Source organism: Anser brachyrhynchus (assembly GCF_964034855.1).
Source record: "Anser brachyrhynchus genome assembly, chromosome: 16".
In the NCBI taxonomy this organism is placed as follows: domain Eukaryota; kingdom Metazoa; phylum Chordata; class Aves; order Anseriformes; family Anatidae; genus Anser; species Anser brachyrhynchus.
The window spans coordinates 9,994,506-10,019,615 of NC_137734.1; the positions used below are offsets into that span (position 1 = coordinate 9,994,506).

The 25,110-nt window shown below is 35.9% G+C and overlaps 1 protein-coding gene across 11 annotated transcripts in view; it reads left to right on the forward strand.

Moving 5' to 3' along the window:
- The window catches only part of ZMYND8 (zinc finger MYND-type containing 8), a 59,105-nt gene that overhangs the window by 10,852 nt on the left and 23,143 nt on the right, over positions 1-25,110 (forward strand). For 9 of the 11 annotated variants that reach the window (XR_013939860.1, XR_013939861.1, XM_080557577.1 and 6 more), the window contains 9 exons: positions 12,395-12,543; positions 16,097-16,315; positions 17,211-17,324; positions 18,591-18,683; positions 19,843-19,930; positions 20,499-20,554; positions 21,669-21,746; positions 22,146-22,261; positions 23,345-23,826. Coding sequence is in view for 9 of the 11 variants with exons in the window: in XM_080557577.1 (XP_080413703.1) it covers positions 12,395-12,543; positions 16,097-16,315; positions 17,211-17,324; positions 18,591-18,683; positions 19,843-19,930; positions 20,499-20,554; positions 21,669-21,746; positions 22,146-22,261; positions 23,345-23,826 (1,395 nt within the window). In the remaining 2 variants the exon portion in view is untranslated. Of the gene's footprint in view, positions 1-4; positions 11,337-12,394; positions 12,544-16,096; positions 16,316-17,210; positions 17,325-18,590; positions 18,684-19,842; positions 19,931-20,498; positions 20,555-21,668; positions 21,747-22,145; positions 22,262-23,344; positions 23,827-25,110 lie in introns of those variants that run through there. The other 2 variants (XM_080557570.1, XM_080557575.1) reach the window with 2 other exon arrangements.

Here is a 25,110-nt window from a genome sequence, read left to right on the forward strand (position 1 = left end):
GAAGGACTATTTCAGGTGTGTTCTACAACAAAGAAGAATATTTGTAAATGGGATAGCAGGAGCTGTGCAATCATGTAATCTACAAAGAAACTGCACTTCAGCGAAGACGCAAGACTCACTGTATATTTGATGGTGTCCGTCGTATTTTGTAAAGTGTTTTAGTTTTTGCTGAGTTTTTGTTATATGTCAACCCCACCCACCCACCTGCATGCTCCATTGTTACTTCTGGTTTACGAATAACTAAGGTTAGGTCCCTGGAGAAAACATCACCCTTTTGTATCATCTTACTTACAATGGCTTCCTTTGAAGTACTTCTAGATTTGCAATGTACGGGAAGGAAATACTACCTTAATATTGCTACTTAGGGTAACTGATCCTAATTGTTCTAAGAATAAAGAAGAACAATAACATTTAAATTTCCATAAAAACTGGTCCACTGAACAGTGTGGTTTCAAGGATATTAATATATGTATCCCATTATCCTCACCTAAAGAAAACTTGGTGGAATTGTAGGTGACTGAGAATTTCTATCCCTCAGGTTTCTGGAGTTTTTCCTATGAACAAGTTACTAGAGGCAAATGCTGTTCTCTCTCGGTATAAAGAAAACCAAAGATGTAACCATCTGTTATCGGTGTAAATAATGCCACTGTCATTTGGAGTGGAGGAAAAAAGCCCTTCAATCAAATACTTGTGCATAATCACTTGCTCCAGTTCATTGTAATTGACTGCCAGCTGCCTGTCCACACTCCTTTTGCACTTGCAGATGATTTTGTAGCTCAGTTTACCTGAAAACTATTTCTGTAAAACAGCAGCAATGGATACTACCATCCTGTTTAAATTCTGGCGCATACACACATTTCTACTACAGGGGTCCTAAGTCCTGTCAGTTCTTGACTGCGCAGATGTAATTGTCTTAAAAGCTTGGCACAGGTCATCTGCATTCTCTTGTTGTTAATTACAGATCCTGTGGAGATAACATGGTTATTAAATTGAATTTAGGTCATATTTTACTAATGGACAGTAATTTTCTTGTTTCAGTTCTCATGGTATGGTTAGATGGTATAATACCTACCATCTGACAGCTCAGAAGAGATTCAGTTAGTCATTTTGCCCCCCTTCTCCCTGTACTTTTCCCCCTTCTCTGCTTCTTGTCTTGCACACCAGTCTCCATCCCTGAACTATTTGTAATGTTTACTTTTCTCTATATTTCAGTTTACTAAGCTAGCAGAAAATTAACCTTTTTTTTTTTTTTAATGATTGTAACTGAAAGGGGAAATTCTTGGTCCTCCCTGCTCCCAACTTTGTGGTCCCACCACTTAACTCCTTTGTTAAGACAAAGGGGGTGATATGACATATTTCAGCTTCAGTTCACCTTAGAAAGACTTTGACACAGATATCGACGCTAATAAGAGCTTCACATGCATCAAGCAAGCTAAACTATTAGTTATGTCACTCTGACATCCAATATCTAAAAGCCTTTTATGAGTCTAATACCTGTTTATGTAGTTGTCTGCATTTTAGCACTGCTGTTTACTCAGCACAGAAACAAACGCATGATCCATACAACAGGTTGCAATTCCCTTGCATTAATTGTAGTGCTGGTCTGACCTCAAGGTATAGTGATTCAGTGAACTAAGCCCACAGGAAAACTTGTGCTTTTCTTGTAGGGTTAAGATGAAATTTCCCAGGACAGTAAGCTGATTTAATCCCTCATGGTTATTGAAAGGGGCAGTCTTTCAACTCACAATCTCGGCTCTCACACACGTGATCTTGCAGCTCCCCTTGCTTGGGCTCAGTTCAGTTCTAAGCGAGCTAACCTGTAAGACAATGACTTATGTTTTTATACTTCACTGACTACTCATTTTCTTTAATTGGTTTGTTAAATTTGGAGTGTGTGTTGGACAAAACCCATGCCTGCGCTATTCTAAGGGAAAAATAACCATCACCCGTTTTTAGCCCTTTCAGCTACATTTTTGTTGGTGAAGAAGCGTTGTGGGATGTAAAATAAATAAATAAATAAAGACTTGCCTATAAGCTTTGTTATATTCCCAACTTAATTTATGAATTGGTGGTAGAACTTTATACTAGTTGAATGCATAGGAAGTTTGCATAGAAAATAAAAAGGAAGTAACTGTGGATCATAAATGTCACCTGGTTAGTACCAGAGTTGGCCATGTTTTAGGCCTGCTAAAATGAGTCTTTCTTGGCTTGTTATATGTATTGAGACAAGTTTCTCTGTTAGTTCCATGTAGTGTTTCTGCAATAGAAAATTCACAAACCAGAATTTAAAAACTGTTGTTATACCCTGTATAAGGTAGAAAAAATGTGACAAGGTTCTATACAGGTGTGATAGTGGTAGCAATGTTTCCTCTTGTAACATTAATCTTATTCAGAATTTTGCTTTGTGTGCTTTAGAAAGGATGTAGATGAGGAAATTGACCCTATATAGACAAACTGTTAAGCATGGAGCTCTGCTTGTGTGTTTTGGTTTTGTTCTTGATGGTCTGAGGAGCTTGTGCAGAAATTAAATTGACAGTATTGTTTAACTTCACACTTGTCCTGGAGAAGCTGATGTGCTCCAAGTTTGTAGCCTAAGTTGCTCTGCTACAGTGTGCTTTGTAGAGATAATTTGGGCCCTGGGTAGTGATAGTTGTAATGAAATAGAATGTTTTAAAGACAGCTAGGTCTATGCAGACCTCTTCATAAACATTATTGTTTTAGAATAAACAGTTTAATTCTAATTGTTATAAATCAATTCCAGTTCAGTTTAGGCTAAGCTGAAACATGCATTGTTTAATCTGTAACAAAGGTGTCAACATAGCCTTTTGAATTGGTTTAAGTAATGTGGTGGTTTCAAAGCAGCCTAAGCTGGTCAAACTGCTCAGTGCTGCAGTTTTATCCACTTCCTTCAATAGCTAAGCTGACAGGAAACTAACTGAACCATAAAACATGCATAGTCTTCTACTAGCTTAGTGTGCTGAAATAGCTTGGTAGATTGCCAGAACTGGTGTAAGAGAGAGGGCAGGAATATACCAGTTGAGTGCAGGAAGTGTAGAGGTTTGGCAGCCAGTATTTAGATGGGTTTAGGCTCTAATGAAACTAAAACATAAAACCATAGCTGAGACTTCTTATGCTTTAGAATGTGGTGTCTAAGAGTGAGTCTATAGCAATAGTCAGGAGGAGAAGACTTACTGTAGCAGTTCTAATTTAGGTCTTCCTATAAGCTGTGAATGTGCAGCTTAAAGAAGGGGTTTTAAAACCCCATTAAAGATGGGGTTTTAAAGTATACTGCTGCCTTGATCAGAACAAGCAGGTGTAAGGCATCTGAAAACTGGAAATGGGAAATGATGGCTTAAAGAGAATAAAGAAAGTCTGAGAAAACAGAATGGATTCAGTAGAGGATTGCTATTTAGCAAAGGAGAAAGGCCAGGGATTAGATTACTGTAATATTTTGTCTTCTGCATATGATACATTAACATGTCTGACAGAAACATCTTGTTGTATTTCTTTTCCAGCCCTATGGACTACTTTTTAAACTTGTTTATTAAATATTTCAAGATGGAGCTTTCAAGGCTTTCTGGAGAATTTCCTGAATGTTTCCAGGTTGTGCTCCCAGAACAGTATAACCAGCTAAATCACTGTCTGATGCAGTTCTGTCTTCACTTGTACTTGTTTTCTTTGGACAGCAGTAGACTCATCAATGGGCCTTTTCATACTATTGAATTGGAAGATTTTGTTTGTTTGTTTTATAATTCTCAGGTCAGTTTTTCGTCTACTTACCTGTTGATAGAAGTTAGCCTTGGTGGCAGATGGACTTCCATAACACCTGTATTTCAGCTAGTACCCTATTTGCCTGCCTAGTTAACTAGTCAAAAGTAGTTCTTTAACTCTCTCCATCCCTTCATCAGTCATACATTCCTTATGTTTCCTTTGCATCTATACTGGCGCTTAGCCAATCATATTCTCAGTGAGTTAAGGACTTGGGTACAGAAGCAGTTTTCTATGTGCTTATCTCCCTGAACCAGATTACTAGGGAGTTGGATAGATGTCATTGCTAGGATCAGACTTGTCCTGTCAGTGACAACTAGTCATTAGATGGTCTTAGCTGTGTCATCAAATGATATTCTGAAACACTACTACACTTAATGGTGAGAATTCTGACTAGTACAAATTTTGCCCTGCTAAAGGTTTGTATTGAAGGCATCTTAAGGACGTCTCTCAGCAGTAAAGACATTGTTCGGTTATTTTGAATATAAATACAAAATGATTACTAAAATCAAATTCCCCAAATAAATTATATATATTGTAACAATTTCATAATAAAACATTTTTTATCAACTTTCTGATACCAAGTATGAAATTCTTGCTTCAATTTGAAAAATAATTTGAGAATGCTTCAGTGCAAAGTAGTACGGCCTGAGACTTTTTTCAGTAGTGCAGAGGGTCTTCAGGAGTGCCTTGGCAGCAAGCCCCCCTACAGCCAGGCTGTAGTTAATAAGCTGCTTACCTCTGCTATATTGCCAGAGGTTTGCATGTGTTTCTTGTTTTTATCTTTCAAAGTCCTGCACTGAAGACGTGTAACAATGTCTTTCTGTACTTGCCCAAAACTGTAATGTAAGAACTAATCAGGATTTACACAACCATGGCTAACCTCAGTTATTTATTACATCAAGCAACTGGATTGGGTTAATTGCATCAGTTGAAGTTTCTGGAATGTAAACAGGGCTTTAGTGGTTGAACGCAACTGGGTCATATTTCAAAATCCTGGCATAAGATTAAAATGCCTCAGAGTTTGCATATATGTTCTAAAAGAGTTATCCATCATATTGTTAAGCATTTTGTAGATAATTCAGCTTGCTATAGTATGATAGGTAGTGGGTTTGAAAAATTATAAATCTGTTAGCAACCATTCAGGATAATAAAATTTAAAAAGTATAAATGGGAGACTTCATAGTTCTAGAAACCGTAAGTAATTGAAGCTTGATCTACCAAATCAGACGACTGTGATGCTCACATTGGAGTTAGTATTGCTCCTTTTTGTCTCAGAATTCTTCCTCAAACCATTTAACTCATATGCACTCAGAGCTTTTGAGGAGGAGGAAGGAAGGGAGAAGTGATAGTCTAGGTGAAGTTAGGCCAGTTTTCTGTGAGCAGTAGTTACTGATCCTGTAGTTACATGATGGCATGTTTAAACAATGATTTCTAAACTTCAGGTGAACCTCAAGCTAACTTGTCATTTCCCAATGGATGCTTTGGGAGAGCACTCATAAGTGCTCATGTCAATGTTGGTAACATTGTAGAACAATTAATAATAAACTAGTGATGAAAAACAAGTAGCTTTTACTGAGAACTTAAAAGGTTATTTCAAGTATATTTTTTCACTTGCACTAGAAACAATTTTTAAATAATGTGGAGGTAAAAATTAAAAATCTCAAAAATCGAGAAATAAGTGGAGTAAGATTGGCAAGATTATTCAGTAGAACAATTGATTTATCATATAATCTTTAATGAAATGTTCATTTATTATTTTTCTGTAATGCCCTTCATTTAGAGTACTGAACATTTCATATTAACTTCTTTCTGAGTGCTGGGTAACTGTAAGTCTGATCCCTGCCTTTTCAGGTAGAAAAGGTGGGTGTACAGTCAATGCCCATCTGACCCAACTTGGTTCAAGTTGTCTTGCTCAACCTATGACAGGAGTTTTGTAGAAGAAGCAGGGAGATGGCAGAGATATATACTGATTGACTGGCATTGTGAAATAGACTCTTAAGTGAGACATTTCTTGCTCATTAAACACCTTTTTTAAAAATACTTGCTTGATATGTAAGAGATCATAAATTCTTGGTGTTATTTTTTTGAGCAGAAACTTAAATTGACCTCCTATAGAATTGTCCTAGTCACCAAGCTGTTGTACAGTTTAAATTCGGTGGTCTTTGTTCTTTCCTCTTGGATTTGTTTCGCTTTGTTCAAGTAATAAATATTAAATTGAACTACATTGGGAAACTAATCCAGGTTAAAAATTGCCCTTCCTCCTGACAGATTATTTTAACAAGGATGAATGTCTTGATCTGATTCTCAGAACAGCTACATGTATTCTGCTAACAGAGCTGGAAGAGTCGAGGAGTGAGAGGCAGTGTGTGCTAAACAGAGCACTGCTGTCAAGAAAAATTATCATAAAATACAACTTAGGCATTCTCTATCTTAATTAGAGTTTGAAACTAGGTACTGTCATTCTTACTTTACCTGAGCTGAATTAACGATTGTTTATATTATTAGTTCCCTGACAGGCTGGTAGATTGGTGATTGGTAAACATAGTGATAGAGAAAGGCATTAGACTATTCTACCAGCACAACTAAATCTGAAAGAAAATGCCTTTGCATTGTTGTTTTCCTGTCTGTTCCTTATTTTTCTTAAAGTTATATCTTACATTGCCTCCAGAAAATCTCTTGACATTTCAATAACTTCTCAGTTGAAAACAAAAAACACAAAAATCATAATTCAGGTCAGTTTTTGTGTGTTTTATGAGTCACCACTTGTTTATTTGAAAATCCCTAATATTCTCAGGCTTGAGCCACAGAAGCAAATTACGCTAGTTTAATGTAAAGTAGTTTTCAAAATTGGTTAACCAAACATATATTTCTATGGGATCATTAGTGCATTGGTTTAATCAGTATTGAATCAGTACCTTTTTCCAGCTAAAGTGTAGTTTGGATTTGGCAGTAACTGAATTGCAATTCACTTCTTGTTTAGCTAATAGCAGTTTAACCCTTTTCTGACCTGAATCAGGCAGCTTTGGAAAAAAACATAATTTGAAAGTGAGAAAGTATGACATTATGGCGGCAAGCCAATAAAGAAGAACTTAAATCTAACACCCGATTTTCTTCTTTGCATACTAGAGCTAAGGCACCACAAGCAGTGTCACAGTGTGCTCCGCTGGTGGTAGTTATGTGCCTGGGAGTAAGAAATGGAAGCCAAAGGGCAGAATGCTACATGCTTCTGTTACCCTCCTGGTTCAAGCTGTGCCTGCATACATACACTCTGGAAATAAATGCCCAAGTCTCTTCAGTGAGTTGTGCTGAGGGAGTTACTTGCTGGAGAGAAACTCAAGCTCATAGGTCATTGCAAGTACTTTAAGGATGTTGTTTCCAGGAGGGAGAGACAATTCTTCAGATCTCTGCATTGGGAAAACAAGGATTAAGGTATGGTCAGCACTTCACAGTAAGAGTAGTTTAGGTAAGGCTTCCTTCAGGAGTGTGTGCAAAAGCCTCGTTGAGAACTGCAGTTTATAGAAAAGAAACAAAGCATGACATTGTTGTACATACTGTTTGAGCCACGTGGTGATGGCAGGATAAGAAAAAACTGGTGCGATGCAGTTTTTGCTGATCACTCTGAATGCAAACAGTTCCCATGCTGAGTAAGCTCCATTCCACTTTAATGAAAAATTTGAATTCAGAACTTGTTTTGGTTTTAGGTTTGATCGCTTTGGTTAAGTTGTGGGTTTTGGTTTAGCTGACACTGCTGCAGTGTTTCTTTCATGATAGCTGTATAAGCTCAGCTCTCTTGGGATATATGAAGCATATGCCAGCCAAAGGAGTTCTTCTGCCAGCTTCTGTGTGTGATTAGCTGAATTGGAAAACAAAACAAAACAAAAAAGTAAAACTAAAAACAAAGCCTCAACAAAACAAAAAAACAACCTTAGTCTGTCACTATAGTTGTACCTGTGTTAGGATTTTTATAGTCATAGTTGCTTAAGGAGGTGTGGAGAAGCAGATGTATTTTTCTCATATTTAGAGGACATATCTTATTTGACTATTTGTTGTATTGTCAAATTAATCTGAATTTTGGCCTAAAAGGAGTAGGAGGCAGATGCACTTGAATTGAAACAAGTCAAGTAACAGTAATGGTCTCAGACATGCTGTATTGGTTTAATTCAGCGTAGGCATGTGAGAAAATAACTGGTCCTACACACAGGCTACTGATGTAGAAAGGGGAGGGGTAGGAAGGAAAAAATCCTATTTCTTAGTGCCAAAGATAACTTTGAACATAGAATGTGTTTTTTTTTTTAATTATTATTACTTTACACAAGCTTAACTACATTCTGCTGAAATTTTATATCTTATGTCAACAGAAAAATTTCTTTGACAGCCAACGCAACATTTCTGCTAGGCAACACTGCTGAAATGGCTGTGCCTGTGTAACTCCAGTAGTAGACGCTTTTCCTGGTATTGTCAAAATTATATGTGTGGTTAAGTTGGTGCAGCTATTCTGTATGAACAAAACTCAGGATGGACAAATGCTCCTAAATTTCTCATCCTTCCCTCAGTTGTATTGTCCATTTAGCTTTTTGTGTTTTTCAGATGTTTCTCATATTTATTTACAATTTTCCTGATTCTTAATCATTATCTTGACATGTTACCAAGCTTTTGGTCAATCATAAGTCACTGTATAGCACCAAATTCGCCATACAATCATGTGGAAAGAAGTCAAAACAGCTGCTATTTTCTGTGCAGTTACATATTTTGGGAGAAAAAAAAGTTAAAAAGCTCCAGGAAATGGAGAAAAAAATGCTTGTCATTACAGCTGATAGGTAATGTGTCTGGGCCCACCTGTAGAGTATAAAGCTAATTATAATAGGTAAGACTGATTGACACGAGTTAATGTAGACCACTACAACTTCTCATTTACAGAAGTTCTTCTACTACACCTTTTCCATCTTTTTTTATATTTTCTTCCATACATGTGGACAGTGTATGTCTTGAAATGCTTAGACACATCTTCAGATCACTTCTTGAGCTTGCATCATGAGTAAGATATAGTGGCATCATGGGGTTTTTTGAGCATATTTTCTCAAAGTTTTTCTACGTTAGTAACTGTGTAGTTTCTTGACACTGTATCACTCTGTCCACTCAATAGTATGCTATTTTCCATAAACATAAGCTTTATAAGCAAGCATTCCAAGGTTATTAAGACTACATTGTATGTATCGCTCCTATTTTTACATCAATGTCATTTGGCCATTTTCATAACAGAGACAAGTCATTAATTCATTATTAGTATATGCTCAACTGTTGTTCAAAATTTTTCAATTTCTGCCTAGCTTGTTAACCTTAGCTCCATTTGTGCAAATCATTATTGCAGCCAGTTTTTTATTTCTTCTTATTGACAGTTTGACCTTCACATTTGTAGAAAACACAGAGATCATCTGGAAATCTAGTTTTTCATTGTGTCATTGACCCTCTAAGATTTGTGCTATGTGACAAATTACCTCATCTTCGAATGAGATTCAGTCCAACTTCAATTTCACAGGGCATTATTTTGTGTACGGTTTTAAAATAAACTTCATTTCCTTGGCTTTTTTAGGAATGTCTAAAGAGAACGTGTCAGTGGCCATGTTACTTGTGGTATCTGTGGTTTTGTTGTAGAAACTAATTATATTTAATTTGTTCTGACAAGCTCTCTTTCTTACGCTGATGTTGGTTCATATATATAAAATCCCGGAGCTCTGTCCAGTCCACGTAACCTCAGCTGCCTGACGGAAACTGACACCTTAGTTAGCAGCATGCCCAATCTTCCCTGCCTCTGTGGTAGGAGGAGGTAAGTCAACTGCATTGTCCTCTGGAGATGTGAATCAGGCTCCCTACACATCTCTTGCCTGCTACTGGCTCTGCAGGCAGAGTAGAGTGACAGCTGTTCAAATTCAGGTAGCTCTGTAACTATGCCTGAAGGCACTGGGGATTAATACAGGCTATGGGAAGGTGACATGCTACCCAAGAGGACTGGAAACTAGAAGGAGCTGGGACACTTGACTAGCCTGCCCTGCTAATTGAGAGCCCTGACAAAAACAGTGGCAGTGGCTTCAAATCAGATACCTGAAATGTTACCTGCTCAGGCCATCTGCCAGCTCCTCTGGTGAACCTTGTTGCGTCTCAGGCATGATTCACTTCTGAATGGCACCTAAATTGCCCATTTTAGCCCAACTTTGATTTAAGACGATTGGCTAAAAACTGGAGTAGGCCCAGGATATCTGCTCCAGGCAGGTTAGATGGCTGGGAGTGCTAACTGCTTGCTATGGTTATGCTGGCAAAAGTGTTCTTCAGTCTTCAGTCTTGTCAATGTTTTTGTATATCTTCCTCACACAAGGTTAAATAGATTTTGATAGTAATGCTGATGAGGTTAATACTGCCTTTCATTTTGGGATCTGGGAGATGTGAAGAATTATGGAAGTAAAGTGCTATCCAAATACGTTCAGCTCTTTATTACAGCATTCTGGTACCTATTTTGGGGAGGACTGAGGAGACCGTGGGCCTACCTTGTAGCTCAGTGACATTTTCTCATTCAATAAATTCTTCAAATTCAGACTGGGAGGCATTTGTGGGGAAAAAGGTGCTCATCCACTTCCCACATGGCGTGGTCTAATGCTGTGTTTTTCAGTATTTTTCTGTTTGGGGGAACCTTCAGTATTCTTTGGTGGACCTTTTTGTGTTTAATTTCAAACTATTGACAACATACATGCTCTGATAAGCTGATAAGTTACTGGCTGTTGTTCTGGTACCTCTGAAGTTCATTGGAGACTTCAGGTGAAGTGTTTCAGCGAGTTCTGCGGGCTTAGCAACCTGGTGCGACTGAGCCCATCACTCAGTGAGGCCTGGAAGGAAAGATGACATATCCAGGAAGGAAGGGATAATAGCGTCATCCCAACCAGTGGTTTGATTGACTTTGGCTTCTGTCAAATAGCTGCCAAAAACTACTCTGCCAAAAAAGCTGTCAAGGTGGCTTCAGTCCCCAAAGCAGCATTTCCTATTTTCTTCCTTTGTTCTCACCTGTGTAGCTGCTTTGCTGAATGTGTTACATGCATGTGTGGTTGTGCAGTGAGTGGGACTACAGAAAAAAAAGCTGCAGCCAAAAGTTAGTTTTTAGACAGATTTCATTTCTCAATGGCTTTGCATGCAGCCACAGAAACACTTCTACTAGCACAGGTGAGTAGGGAATTGAAAATACGGGAGTGACTTTGGGGAGGTTTCAGTTGTTTCTCTTTATTGGAGTGGTGACTTCTGACCCCTTGGGTTTTATCTATCATTTAGTTTTGTTACACACATCAACAACTTAAGAAAAAATGAAACAAATGTTAAAAAAAAGTCTGTTAAACTTTCACTTGTTTTGTCAAACTTGTTTCACTGAACTATGATTGTCTATTGCAGTTTTTGTTTTTGAAAAATGTTAGTACTTTGTAATTAAGCTGAGCTTTCCGTATTCATTAGGAGTCATTTAAATTTTGTTCTGAGAAAATGAAGTTGCAAATACTCATATTTCCACCTAGGATATTTCTGATGAGCTTGTAAGTGATGTTTTTATTATTACTATTTTTTTTAAAGTGTATTAATAACAATTTAGCATAATTGGAGGACTGAAACAGACTAGAAGATACACAATATATGGGTAGACCTGTGTTTCAATTTCCTCTCTCTCTGTGTCTCAAGAATTTTTTCAGTTCATAGCCACCTGGGCACACACCAGGGCTGCTTAAGTTGCTGCTATTTAATTTAAGCTGCTTGATGAGCTTACACTAAGATAGCAAACCACGACTTAGAGCAGCTGAGACACAGGCACATGTTCCCTTCTGGCCAGCTTTGTTACCTGGAGTAATAACTTTGGGCATAGATTGCAACTGTGACTTATTAAACTGCTCTAGTAATTTGCTTGGTGAATGCGAGAGCGGACTGTGAAGGACACTAAAAAATTGTGTCACTTTCTTTTTGTTACTCTATCTAGCTGTCAAAAGTTACTACTTGAGTGGTAGTCTTGTCTTAATTTTATCTTTTTTACAATTCAGTTTAGCATGTACTACAAATGACTAAGTATTTGAAGCAATATTATTTTCAGACTATCGGACAATTTGATTATTTCTATTAACACATTTCAGTAGGTATATTTAAATATTGGAAATAGGAAGAGTGTCTGACCTTGTCATTTATCATGTTATAAATTCCGTTGTTTATCTTCCTAAATTACAGTGTGAACTTGTCAGAAATTGTTATTTTTATTCTTCTTTTAAGGGGTATTGCATAGATTTGCATGGAACAGTGCTCTGTTACACTACAGAATGTAATTGTTGTTACACTTTAAAAGATACTAAAATTTTAAATTAGATGAATGGTCAGAATTCCATGGGGGGGAAAAAAATGTAATGTTAATCTAAATTAATATATTGAGAATTCACTTATCAGTGGCACAGCTTAGCAAGTCTATGATTCCAGTTTTGTAAGTGACTGGATGAAAGGCAGTTGAGAATTTTTATTCTGTTCAGTGGTGGAGTGTGAATGACAAACTGTATCCTTGTCTGAATGTTGTTCATTAATATGCACTCTTTAACAGTATTGCTTGTATCTGTTATAGATCCTGGCTCTGCCGAACGCACAGCACAAAAACGGAAGTTTCCCAGCCCTCCACATTCCTCTAATGGCCACTCACCACAAGATGCATCAACAAGTCCTATAAAAAAGAAAAAGAAACCTGGTCTATTGAACAGTAATAATAAAGAGCAGGTAAGAGAAGTCGTGGTCTTGTTATGCTAGGATATGAAACAAGGATTTAGAGACAGCTGAACAGATGCCATTTCCTCATTAGGAAACACAATTTTCGTACTATAAGAAGTATATACTTATTGATGAATGCAGTGGGTGTAGGAGTTTTTAAGTTGGATTTGGGTGGCCTTTATTTTTTATTTTGGGGACTTTTTTTTTTTTTTTTTAGAGAGAGAGTACCTGTGTCCTGCTTTTTTATTTCATAAAACTAACAAGACATATAACCAGTAAGTGTTATTTTGAACAAAAGGATTATAAAGGAATATATAAATAATAACAACAACACTAATAACTCTCATTAATTTAAACCATTAGAAGGAAGTGTTTGGGGACACGATCTACTAGATTAGGAAAGATACCACAATATCAGTGGGAATCTCTCATCTATTCGCATTTCTACTACCAATTATTAACAAAAATCCAGCTGCTCCTTCGCTTGGTACTATGCAGATTCCCTCCCCTTCCTTTAAATTGGCAGACAGTATACTCTGCTATCAAACTAGATGAATCAAAGGGTCATGCTGGCAGCATTTTTCAGTTTTCACGTTTGAAACATTATTTTCAGTGTCTTCTGAATACTGAGTTCATAGCGTTTATTGTAGCTCTTAGAAGAACTCCAGAAGACATTGAGAAATTCTGATTCAATGTATGATGCAAGTGAAAGAATTATGTGAATTATGTTGAATACCAAATGCTATAAAGCAGCTATATCATCCTGGAAGAGATTGCACGAAGGCAATCTTTAGCCCTACTGAAATTATTTCTCATCTAATTTACAGATAACATACCTCTGTGTTGTTCAAAGTCCTTTTGCATGTTAGTACATTTTTGCCAATATTGTGTAAACACAGGATTAAGTTCTGTGGTTTAAAGCATTTTTTCCTCATTAATAGCATCCATATTAAACATTAGTGTGGTACAATTGCACTGGTTAAGAAACAAAATTAAATTCCTGATCACTGCAGTTATTCTGGAACAAAAACTGTGAATAACTCGGGCCAAAGAAGTCTTTCAGTGTTAAGTATATTTTATTTAAGGGTAATTGGCAGGTCCCATAATAGCATGTGTAGGCACTGATGAACTAGTTTACTGTGGCCAATTTGGCTTTTACTGAGCTTCACTGCAGGCTCTTTAAACTCCTCCACATCCTGGACACTTGCTAGGGAAATGTTGAAGAAATGTGAAACTGATGAGAAAACAAAGCTTTTATTTTAAGACTGTTAAAATTTAAACTCCTAAAACATTTTGCTCTGATTAGAACAACTGAAAAGGTCTTTTGATGTAGTTGAGATTTTCTATCATTTTGTTTTGTTGTTTGGATCTTTTTTGAGTCTTATTCCTTTTTTCTTTTTTTTTTCTTTTTTTTTTTTTTGTCCTTAAACTTAGCTCAGGCAAAATAAGCTGATAGATGTCTAAATGATAGGAACATCCTTGATCAGACAACTAATTCCTCCCATTTTCTAGCAGAAATGGACTCTTTTATTTAGATATTAGGAGGTCATTTCTCTGTAGTGTCTTACAGATTTTAAATTTTAAACAGGATCTTTAATTCTTACAAATTTAGTGTGGATATCCACTTGAAAATCAAAGTATGTAATAAATTTTACTGGTAATTTGCTTTGTCTGCAGTTGAAGACAATGCCCCATAGTTGCATCTATGTATAAGTATAGACTATTGAGATTTTGGTCTTATAGCCGTGGTGCATGCAACTGCAAACAAAACATGCTTCTGAATTGTAAACTGCAGCTTTCTCTTTTTCACTCTGTGTTTACACGTGCCTTTCTATCTTGGTTTGAATGGCATAATAATACATTAGAAATGTAGGAAGAGCCTTTTCTCGTCCCTTTTATTCCACAGGATCTCGTAGAACCTTCCATATAAAAAAACTTGTATTATATGATTAAACATACACAGAGAACGTACAGAAAATAATACCTGGTCCATTTCTGTGGTGGGAGCAAGTACCTTTTCACTAGCTATATTGTCTGTAGAATAGGAAATGAAGACTGCCAAAACATAGAAATTTGAGTGAACCTGTAGGTAGCAGAACACTTTTGGAATTACAGTAACGTTCTTTCTTTGCTTAAAATACTATACCGTATTTGATAATTAAAGGTAATATCTCTTCTGGTGTATCTTTTGAGATATAACACCTTTAGCTGGATTGTCATAGAATATCACTTCTGCACCTTGAACATCCTCTGTTCGTGAAAATAATTAGACCTTGTCCTTCGTAACTTAATAAATCTAGAAAGATCACAGTCCAAACTGGCATGATAATGGTTTGTGGTTTTTAATATTTGTCCTGTGTGAGTAGTTTTGTATAGGATGCTGCAAAGGTTTGGAACATGCATATCGTTCTACTGTTTTATGAATCATGTAGGCATGTGACGGTTTAAGGGCCTAAGAACTTGCGGAGCTGTTAATTGGTGTAGGAAGCACACAAAATTACCTGAGAATCAAACAAAATGCTTCTGCAAACTACAAACAGCCAGTTGGATAGTTAAAATAATGTCATGAACAAATGGTTTTATGTCAAACAAAAAAAATTACAGTAAATAGCTTAAAGATAAGATTGTTTCCCTCCATCCCCTGCATCCTCTGCAGCAAACCATGCCTATAATTAATACCAACCAGTAAACTTTAGTTCCTTTGTCATTGATAAACAGTACTTAATTTTCCAATAAATGTTATAATCTCTTCAAATCCAATCTAATAGACTTTGGGTCTCTGTTGACCCGTTTTGGCTATCCCAGGATCTTCAACAGTTGTGTTTTGGTATCAGCTGTGTCATCTTTGAGCTATTTGAGGCTCAAGTGAAAGTCAAGTTCATGCAGTTTATGAAATTAACGCTGTTTTCTAGTGCAGACAAACCAGTGGAGATTGTGAGTCTTAAATTCTGATACACATTTAAATGATAGATTAAATCTTTTCCAGGGTTCATGCTGCTGTGGCACACCCTATTAAGGATGTGAATATGCTCCTGTATCACCCTACTGGTGGTTTGCCTTATCAATTAAAATCAGCAGTGTTTTGCTTGATTTTAAAAAGTTGTGAATTGCTGCAAGTTAGGACAGATTTGCATCATGTTCAGCTCCTTGTTTCACGACTTCTTCAGTTGTCCTAGGTTTAGCCACTACTAAATCTCTCTCAATATTTAGCTTCCACAGTCCCACAGAATTCTGAGTTCAGAGGACATATAACCTCTATAGCTACACTATTTTCTTGAAGATAAAAGTATTTACTGATATTTGTTGGATTGCATGACCTGCACATTATGACCTCACTTGCCACAAAAGTTTATTTTTAGTGTTGAGTGTAATTCAGCATTTGTCATCTGAATGAGAAGTAAACCTCTTTACGAATGATTTTGTGCAATGAAAAGGATATTATGCTTACATAAATGTTAATCAAACTCTGTAGATTTCTGCTTGTTTTATATAATGAATATTATTATTTGAAAAATGCAAATTTGTTTTGAAACCAAACCTGTTTTTCTTGCCTACATTTCAGTCAGAACTAAGACATGGTCCGTTTTACTATATGAAGCAGCCACTCACCACAGACCCTGTTGATGTTGTACCACAGGATGGACGGAATGATTTCTATTGCTGGGTTTGTCATCGGGAAGGCCAAGTCCTCTGCTGTGAACTCTGTCCTCGGGTTTATCATGCTAAGTGTCTGAAACTGACAGCGGAACCAGAGGGGGATTGGTTTTGCCCAGAATGTGAGGTTAGTTTGTTATAAGGAGTGGATTTCTTTCATGTGTGTGAGATAGAAGCAGCTTTTTTACATTCCTGAACGTTTGATTTATTCCTCTATGACCTCTTGGTAACAGTACCAGAAGAATTTGTACAAAAAAAGGAGGCATCTGTTGCTGCTTCCCTGCTTCTCTGTATGTGTTCCTGTATTGTGTTTGCCTTCTTACCATGACTCTTCAACTTCCTTTGTGTTCCCATCTCTAGAGAAGGCCCCATTTCAAAGAGTGATCCCTTTATCACACCTCTAATGCTGAAAACATTCTGCATTTTCAACTAGTGTAGCTTACGCTTCTTCCTGTGGGCTGATAGCTCTGCAGCAGTGCTCAAAGTATTTGCCACTGTAGGGTTTACGTAAACAAGTGAATATTATTATTACTACTATTTTTTTTTCTGCAGGGCTAAGGAAGAATTTAGCCATTCCTCTCCAGTGATTCCTGGGGAGAGAATAATTAGCATCATAGTATCTTCAATGAAAGTAAATTGGTTTATCACATGTTTTTCTTTGGCCACTTATTGTATTAGAGCCCAGGTTAATTTCTCACTTATTCACATTGCTGTGAACTTGCATTGTATTGAAATTATGTATTCCCACATTCACTTTGTGTGATGTAGGAGATGGATGCAGTTTTCAGTCCTTTCCCTTTTTTTAAAATTTTGTTTCAGTTTTTTTTTTTAACTTTTGTTAACGTATTCAGAATTAAAATTGAGTAAAACAATTATCTGAAATACTTACGCTGCATCATCAGAAATGTTTTGTTTCATAGGAGGTGGTTATTTTCTTCCATTCAAATGCTGGGATGTTTTGATGGAGAAGAATTCACCTCGAAATGTTTGCTGACAAAATATTTTGTAATCTTAATTTTTAGAAAATCACAGTTGCAGAATGCATAGAAACACAGAGTAAAGCTATGACAATGCTCACCATTGAACAGCTATCATATTTACTGAAGTTTGCACTACAGAAAATGAAACAGCCAGGGGTAAGGAAGATTTTTTTATATGCTTGGATCGTATCTTTGTCATAATACTGGGTTTTGCTTCCTTTTGTTGATCTTGAGCCTAGCATATTTTATTGGACTGTATATGACAGCTTCTGTACTGTCTACCACCTGGTGCAAACAATAGTTAAGACTATATATATGGTTTTGGAGTGCATTTAAAATTTAACTTTTAATGCAACTTCCAGAGATATTTTCAGTACACCTGCTGAAACTACAGTGTGGCTTCCCAGGGGGACTTTGTGTTTTCTCACTCACTGAAAGTGGACGATGCTATTTCTAAGATACAAAGGGAATGACAGGATATGATCTCTTACCAGTCCAGGTACATGGGCAAGATTGTAAGCACAGACACTGTTTGGTAATTCATTATAACCATTGAAAAACTAGCATCTGTCTGTTAGGAGAAATTGTTTTTACCACAAATATTAGTTGTATCATATACTTGTAAAACACCGAATATTTTTCACTCAATGTGGTGAAAACCTATGCCATCAACTTGCATGCCAGTTGAGATTGCTGCTCTATGAATTTTTGTCTTGGAGGCAAAATTGTTTCCTCTTGACTTCCTCTCTCCACAAGTCTGTCTTAGTCCTCAAAATCAACATGCTTCTAAGTTTCAGATGTTCCAGTCACTGATTCTATGATTCGGTTTCTGGTCACTCTTTCTTCACTGTGCAAGCTTTGTCTAGTTTTCACACGTGAAGAAAAAAGTAAATCAAAGTAAGATGCTGTGATGAATTGCCATGGCTTGCTTTAACTCCTGTTCCTTTCTTGTACCTGTAAATAAGTTAGAGGAGTCTGTCTGCAATGTTACAGTAAAATATGTTGGGAAAACCAGATGTGTGGAATCATGGGCTCTTTGCAACTCTGGTGTCTCTACGATAAGTATTTTAGCAGAACAATAGTGGCACTTTCTGGAAAGGTTACTCTTTAGTTTTGATACACTTTAGCTCTTGAAGTATTTTTACTCTGGAGTGGTCAATACTCTTCTTTTAGGAGGAGTCATTAGAAGCTTTAAGTGCTGCTTTTCAGAAGCAAAGTGTCAGTTTTTGTTGATATTGAGTCGACAATCAAAGCATTTTGAAAATGCAGCTAGAAAAATAATGTTTAATGAAGGCTATAGAAATATTTTGCCCTTTAGACATTTTACTAATAACCTGTTGTTTTTGTGCCTGATTAGAAAAATATATATTAATGAAACTGTTCAATATTAAGATGCAGTGTGATTTTTTTTTTTCCTAACAGACAGAGCCATTTCAAAAGCCAGTTTCACTGGATCAACACCCAGATTATGCAGAATATATCTTTCATCCAATGGACCTTTGTACATTAGAGAAGGTTTGTATGAAGCAAGGAGAGGAAGATCCCTTCAGTTTGATTGCTATGGTTAAGATACCTGGAGTGTTTGTTGGGAAGCAGGAAAGAAGTTGTTAGAAATTATTTTATTTTTTTTTATTGTAGTTTATTTTGCATATAAATGCCAGTTCAGTTATAGCTTGAAAATAATCATATGCCCACTGAATGAATTTGCTATTTTGTCTGAACCAGTAGCAAATGCTAAGGAAAAACAGTATGAAAAAGACAAACTTACACTGATGACCTCCTCCTGTATAAATGCATCTAATTCCAGGAATCATCCTGTGGGGAGACTTCGTTAATCAGAGTTTGCATTTGATCATCATGTTTGTTAGCTATTAATGGATCACCGGTACATTGATTTGTCTTGGGACCATGTGAGTGTGTGACCAGGGGTCATTCCAGACTTACGTACTGATCATTCAACAAATACTATAATCTCCACTGCACTTGAGATGTGGAAGAAAAAGGAAACAGTAAAGAGTTGGATTATTGTAGTTCGATTGTCAATTCAATAACAAGCTAGGTGCTTCACATTATGAAGTTCTTTATTCTCTACTGTGTTAATAAATAGTGGAGCACTGCAGAGCTTTGCTCTGCTACTACTTGGTGAAGAGTCAGCAAGCATTTTCATTCTCTGTGCCCTTACAGTGGACATTGATGTCTGTGTTATAAAGCTGTGACAAATCCATGTGACTGATTTTATCTAAATGAATTACTTCACCCAGTTGGTAGGTCGGAGTATCAAACATCCTCTCTTATGTGATATGGTGAATAATTTTTTTCTGGGCCTTGTAAAAATTAAAAAAAAGAGTTCTGTGGAACAGTAACATGCCAGTAGAATAATATTGTTTCAGGAAATTAACAGATGATGTATTTTTTTTCTCTTGGTATTGTTTTTTTTAACATTGAAGAATTGAATTTAGTTTTATTAGAATTGATTTAGTTCATATGTTTTCAGGGCAATCAAAAACCATTATGAATTTGATAGATTCTTAAGTATTTAGAATTACAGGTTTTACTGTAAATAAGTAGTTTGTTTTATTAATTGTATGACTTATGGTAGGAAACTGTTCAGGAAAAAGCTGTCACTTCTTATTCATTTCTGTTTCCTGATACATTTTTAATTTTTTCTTTCCAGAATGTTAAAAAGAAAATGTACGGTTGCACTGAAGCATTTTTGGCTGATGCCAAATGGATTTTGCACAACTGCATTATTTACAATGGGGGTAAGTAGTTATGTACATGTGTACTTACGTCCTTGAATATGAAACTTTGGATTAGATAAAGTAATAGATCAAGTTGTAGATATGCTTGCAAATGCTGAAAGTATCTTTTCGCTAATTACTGTAGTTCCTAAACACGACAAAATTTTTTAAACAGCTGACGTACATATAATTTAGTACCAAATACTGCCTGTGCTGTCACTTGCTCATTCCACCTTAAACTTTTTTCAAATTGACGATACATTGCTTTAGTGTTTTGCATGATGCTGTGCTTTATAGGAGACCTAATTGAGGAAATGATACAACATGTTGGTCGCTTTACAGTGTATCAGCAGTGGGCAGGCTGCACTTGGCTTAAGGGAACATTCTAAGAGTTTTACTGTATTTGTTGGGAAGATAATTGTTTGCCTAATTCTTTTACAAGTATGTATTTTGTGTATACTAGTTTTGCATTATCTTCTTAGATATTCCCTTTTGTCTTTAATACAGACTTTTAAAACTAAAACCGGTTGATTTTATCACAATTTTAGCATAAGTTTTCTTGGTTAAAGCATTTTTCTTGTTTCCCTAGGAAATCACAAATTGACACAAACAGCAAAAGTCATCATCAAAATCTGTGAGCATGAGGTATGTGTTCCCCAGTTAATTTGATTGTTCTATCTGTATTTTTAAAGCAGAAACACATTCCATTGCTTGTACTTGTGACTGAAATAATGTTTTCTATTGTGTATATTACATAACTCTAGTTTGTGTAGGCTTTCTTTTGTTTAGAGATGCATATCCATGGCCTATGGAATGATTTTGAAAAGGGCATTGCTAAAGAGTCTTCCATTAGGATATTCTCTATACATAATAAAGACTTTCAATGGTGGGTGGTGGGAGAAAGGAGACATATGGAATCTGCACAGACACTTATCTTTCCAAATGAATGCTTGAGTTGGAAAAAGAGACAGATTTTCTGATCTATAAATACGTTTTTGTGTGTGTCATTTGCTGTTACTATATGAAAGTCCTGTGAATAAATACAGAAACGGCTGCCTGTGTTTTTAACTGATCATTTGCACTGATTTTATTTCAGTGGCAATTTGTAATGTTTCGCATTACAAAAAATTGTTATTCTAAATGTAGTATTTTTGAATAGTGTTTCACTGATATAAATTGTCTGATGATCTGACACTTTGTGCCAAGCGTTTTCCTCACCCCCGGGTTGACACAGCAATATGCATGATATGCATTAAATTCTGAGATTGTATCAATTCTTGACAGAAAAAAATTGCATGTGTAACCTGAGCCTGATTTCTTAAATGTTTTTTGTAATCTGAGTATAAGGAACAAAATATTTTTTGTTCTGCCTAAATTATTATAAAATTAAATGCCCAATTGAGGTTATATTTTTGTGTCTGGAACAAATGATGATAAATAATTCTTTATCACTGGAACAAATACATCAACAAAGCAAGAATGTATTTTTTTTGACTGGAGTAAATGACAGCATAGCACATAATCTGAAGAGACGTGTAAAAATGAGATTAGTTCATTAGCTGGAAATGATACATTACAGGGGTAGAAAAAGATGGGTTTCTGTCAAAACGGTGTTGAGTTCATGACAAGTAAAGGTTGATTTATGACCACAGAATTATGGAAAAATTATGTTAGTAAATTAGGTTAACATTATAATATTTGTTGATCACACTTTAGATGTGTTTAAGCTACTAAATAACCATTTGGTCTTCCTTTTCAGATGAATGAAATTGAAGTGTGTCCGGAATGTTACTTAGCTGCTTGCCAAAAACGAGAGAATTGGTTTTGTGAGCCTTGTGTAAGTTAAGGGTTACGGTAGCCTAGATAATAGATTAAACAAAGTTCTCATTTGACTCTGACTTCTTATCCTCTCACTGTTTTCAACCTGTGGTGGTTACTGAGGAGTTAGTGAGTCAAGGAAAACTGCTGCAGTTTACTGAACCACTGGCTTGTGGTTGTGCATCATGCAAATCATGGTCCTTGTGGAAACACAAGCCCATTTCAAGATGTGTAGCTGTCAGATTGCATACTTTCAGTGAGAAATATCAGCATGTCAGAATGTCAGCAAGCAGTTTGCAGCCTCTCAGTCCACAAATACAGGATATTTGCTCATGGGTCATCTGTGGTACTTGCACTTAGAATTTTGAAGGTAATACTGCTTGTATCTTCTTAATGTATGTTTTACCTCTTCCTCTAGAGCAATCCTCATCCTTTGGTCTGGGCTAAACTCAAAGGCTTTCCATTCTGGCCTGCTAAAGCACTGAGGGATAAAGATGGGCAAGTTGATGCCCGTTTCTTTGGCCAACATGACAGGTGAGAATTTAACCAAAGGATGTTTTTGGCTGTAGTTAAAAAATGCGTATTGTAATTTTGTGCTCTCAGAGTTTTTGGATTCTGTTTTTTTGAAACTTGACCCTGACAAGCTATATAATACTGTAGCCTATAAGTTTTTGTGGAATGCAAGTCGTGTTCGTAAGACTAACACCTATATAATCTCACTGAGTATGCACGTTAATTCCTGTGACTGTGATTTTGTGCTGCAAAGAACTACAGTTCTTAAGGGTCGAACCAAGTATTGTATAAACACTATGGGAATGAACATGCAACTGTAGATTTAAAAAATGGACAAAAATTATCTGTGTTGAAAATGCCAGTTTTGCTCTGAAAGGTATTAATTATTCTGTACCTGTGAACCTGCAGCTTAGATGGAGAAAGCCGTGGTAAAAACTAGTTGATTTATAATGAATTAAAAATACAAATCCATATAGTTATAAAAACATGTGCTTTAAAACTGTACAGGGCCATGAAACTATTAAGTCAAAGTTTCCTGAGCTTCTTTGGAAAGCAAAGTTTTAGAGTCTGGCTCATTTCATGATGAATAAAATCTTTCCAGTATTTGTTGGAGAGAAGCAATTTTTCCTCGCACTGGGGAGTTTGATTGCCCTTACCTTACGTGTAAAAATAGATTGTTGTATATTTAAGAATGTTGTTTTGAAATCTTTTTTTTTTTTTTTCTTGAACTGTGTTTTTCTGTTTCTCTGCTATGAGCAATGGAAAGATTGTTTAGTAACGGTCATCTTACAGTTCCATAGACTATTTTGGTTAAGTATGTTTCGTCATACTTGACCAATGTTTATTCCTGTTTTATGTGTTACTGGGGAAGTGTAAAATAAGCTAGGAATAATCTAAGACAAGCAATTACTTATATACCGCAGCTTAAGCACTGAACTGTTAAAAGAAGGTGGAGGTAGTCCTTTGAAATTATCTGAGATGTGCATATCTTTACAATTAGGATAAAATAAATCAAAATTTGAAAAAAAAAAAAAAAAAAAAAAGGTGCCAAAGTCAATTCATAGTGTGAAATGTAGTCATATCATCTTTTTTTTTTATTTATAGGGCCTGGGTTCCAATAAATAATTGCTACCTCATGTCAAAAGAAATTCCTTTTTCTGTGAAAAAGACTAAAAGCATCTTCAATAGTGCAATGCAAGAAATGGAGGTTTATGTTGATAACATTCGTAGAAAGTTTGGAGTATTTAATTATGCACCTTTCCGGACACCATATACTCCCAACAATCAATACCAAATGTTGTTAGATCCTGCAAACCCAACTGCTGGAACTGCAAAGACAGACAAACAGGAGAAAATCAAACTGAACTTTGATATGACAGCATCGCCCAAGATTCTAATGAGCAAGCCTATGTTGAGCAGTAGTACTGGTCGTAGGATTTCGTTGACAGATATGCCACGGTCACCAATGAGTACAAACTCATCAGTGCACACTGGATCTGATGTTGAACAGGATGCAGAGAAAAAAGCAACTTCCAGTCATTTTAGTGCAAGCGAAGAATCCATGGACTTTACAGAGAAAAATACAGGTAAAAAAAAAAGGAGGTACAAGACTTCTGCATTTGTTTAATTTACTAGTTAGAATTGTTATGATTAGGAGATATTCTATTTAAAAATTGATAGCTCTTTTTCATGGTGTTCATTAGTGTTCCTCAACTGAGTAGCTAAAATATGATAAAATTACAGTTGTACAGGCAGAGTAGTTAAACAGAAATAGGAGCAGTGAATACAGAATTTGGACTTCGCAGTCTTACAATGTAGTGAAAGACAAAATGGTAGCTAATTCTGTGTTGCTCAGGCAAAGCATCCATCAAATTAAGATCATCACTGTCTGACACCCCCCCCAATATGATGTTATTTAATATTAGTGTCCATTAAACTGCTTTTGTTGAAATAATTTCTTTGCAAAAAAATCAGTATGTTCCATTTCTGTTTTTTTTTTTTTTTTTAAAAAACTTTTGATAATGCTTTTAAAATTGATTGGAGATAAACTTTTAGCAGTCCTGTATGGATAGCTTAGCTGCAAATAATTCCTTCAGACTTATCGCACAATTCTGCATTTTTTGTCACATATTTTGGAGCAATAGAAAATTTCCAAATTGCTAATGGATTTGGTACAGTTCTTGGCAGGGTCTAATTTTTCAGATTCCTTTTAAAGAGTTGGGTTTTTTTTTTTTGATAGTGTCATATAATCAAGTAAAAACTTGTAAAAACTTTGAAGCTTTTCAAGTTTCTTGATCTTGAAAACTGAAAAATAAGGGAAGTTCTAAAAGCTACATATAAAGGATGGATGAAGATATATAAGAAATTGGAGACTGGAAAAAATGGTTGAAGTGGCATGATAACAGTGAAGTTTCCTAAATTTTATTTAGTTTTGATATGATCAATATCATAGATTTTTTTAATGTTAGACTTGAAATTGTAACCCAAATGAAGCATTAAGTTTAGGAAAAGCTTTCATATAAATTTTTCTTCTTCCTTTCTCTCAAGATTCACATATATTTTTTACACAAATTTTACATAAATCTTGAGAGAAAGCTTGTTTCCTTGTAAATTTTTATTTTAGATGATCTGATACTAAAAATAACATTAGAGGAAGCTGTAGAAGGCTCCTTCAAAGAAGTGGATGTAGCTTATTATGGAGGTGCTGTTGTGCAATAGAAATGCTTATTCCTTTGTTCTGCAGTGTGTGTACTGTCAAATAATTTTTTAAACAGACAAACATGAAGGCCAAATGGACAGTAGATCTGACAGGTAGTGGTTTGGGAATCTTATTCGTCTTAGCCCATAAAATCTAGGCTGTGAAATGACAT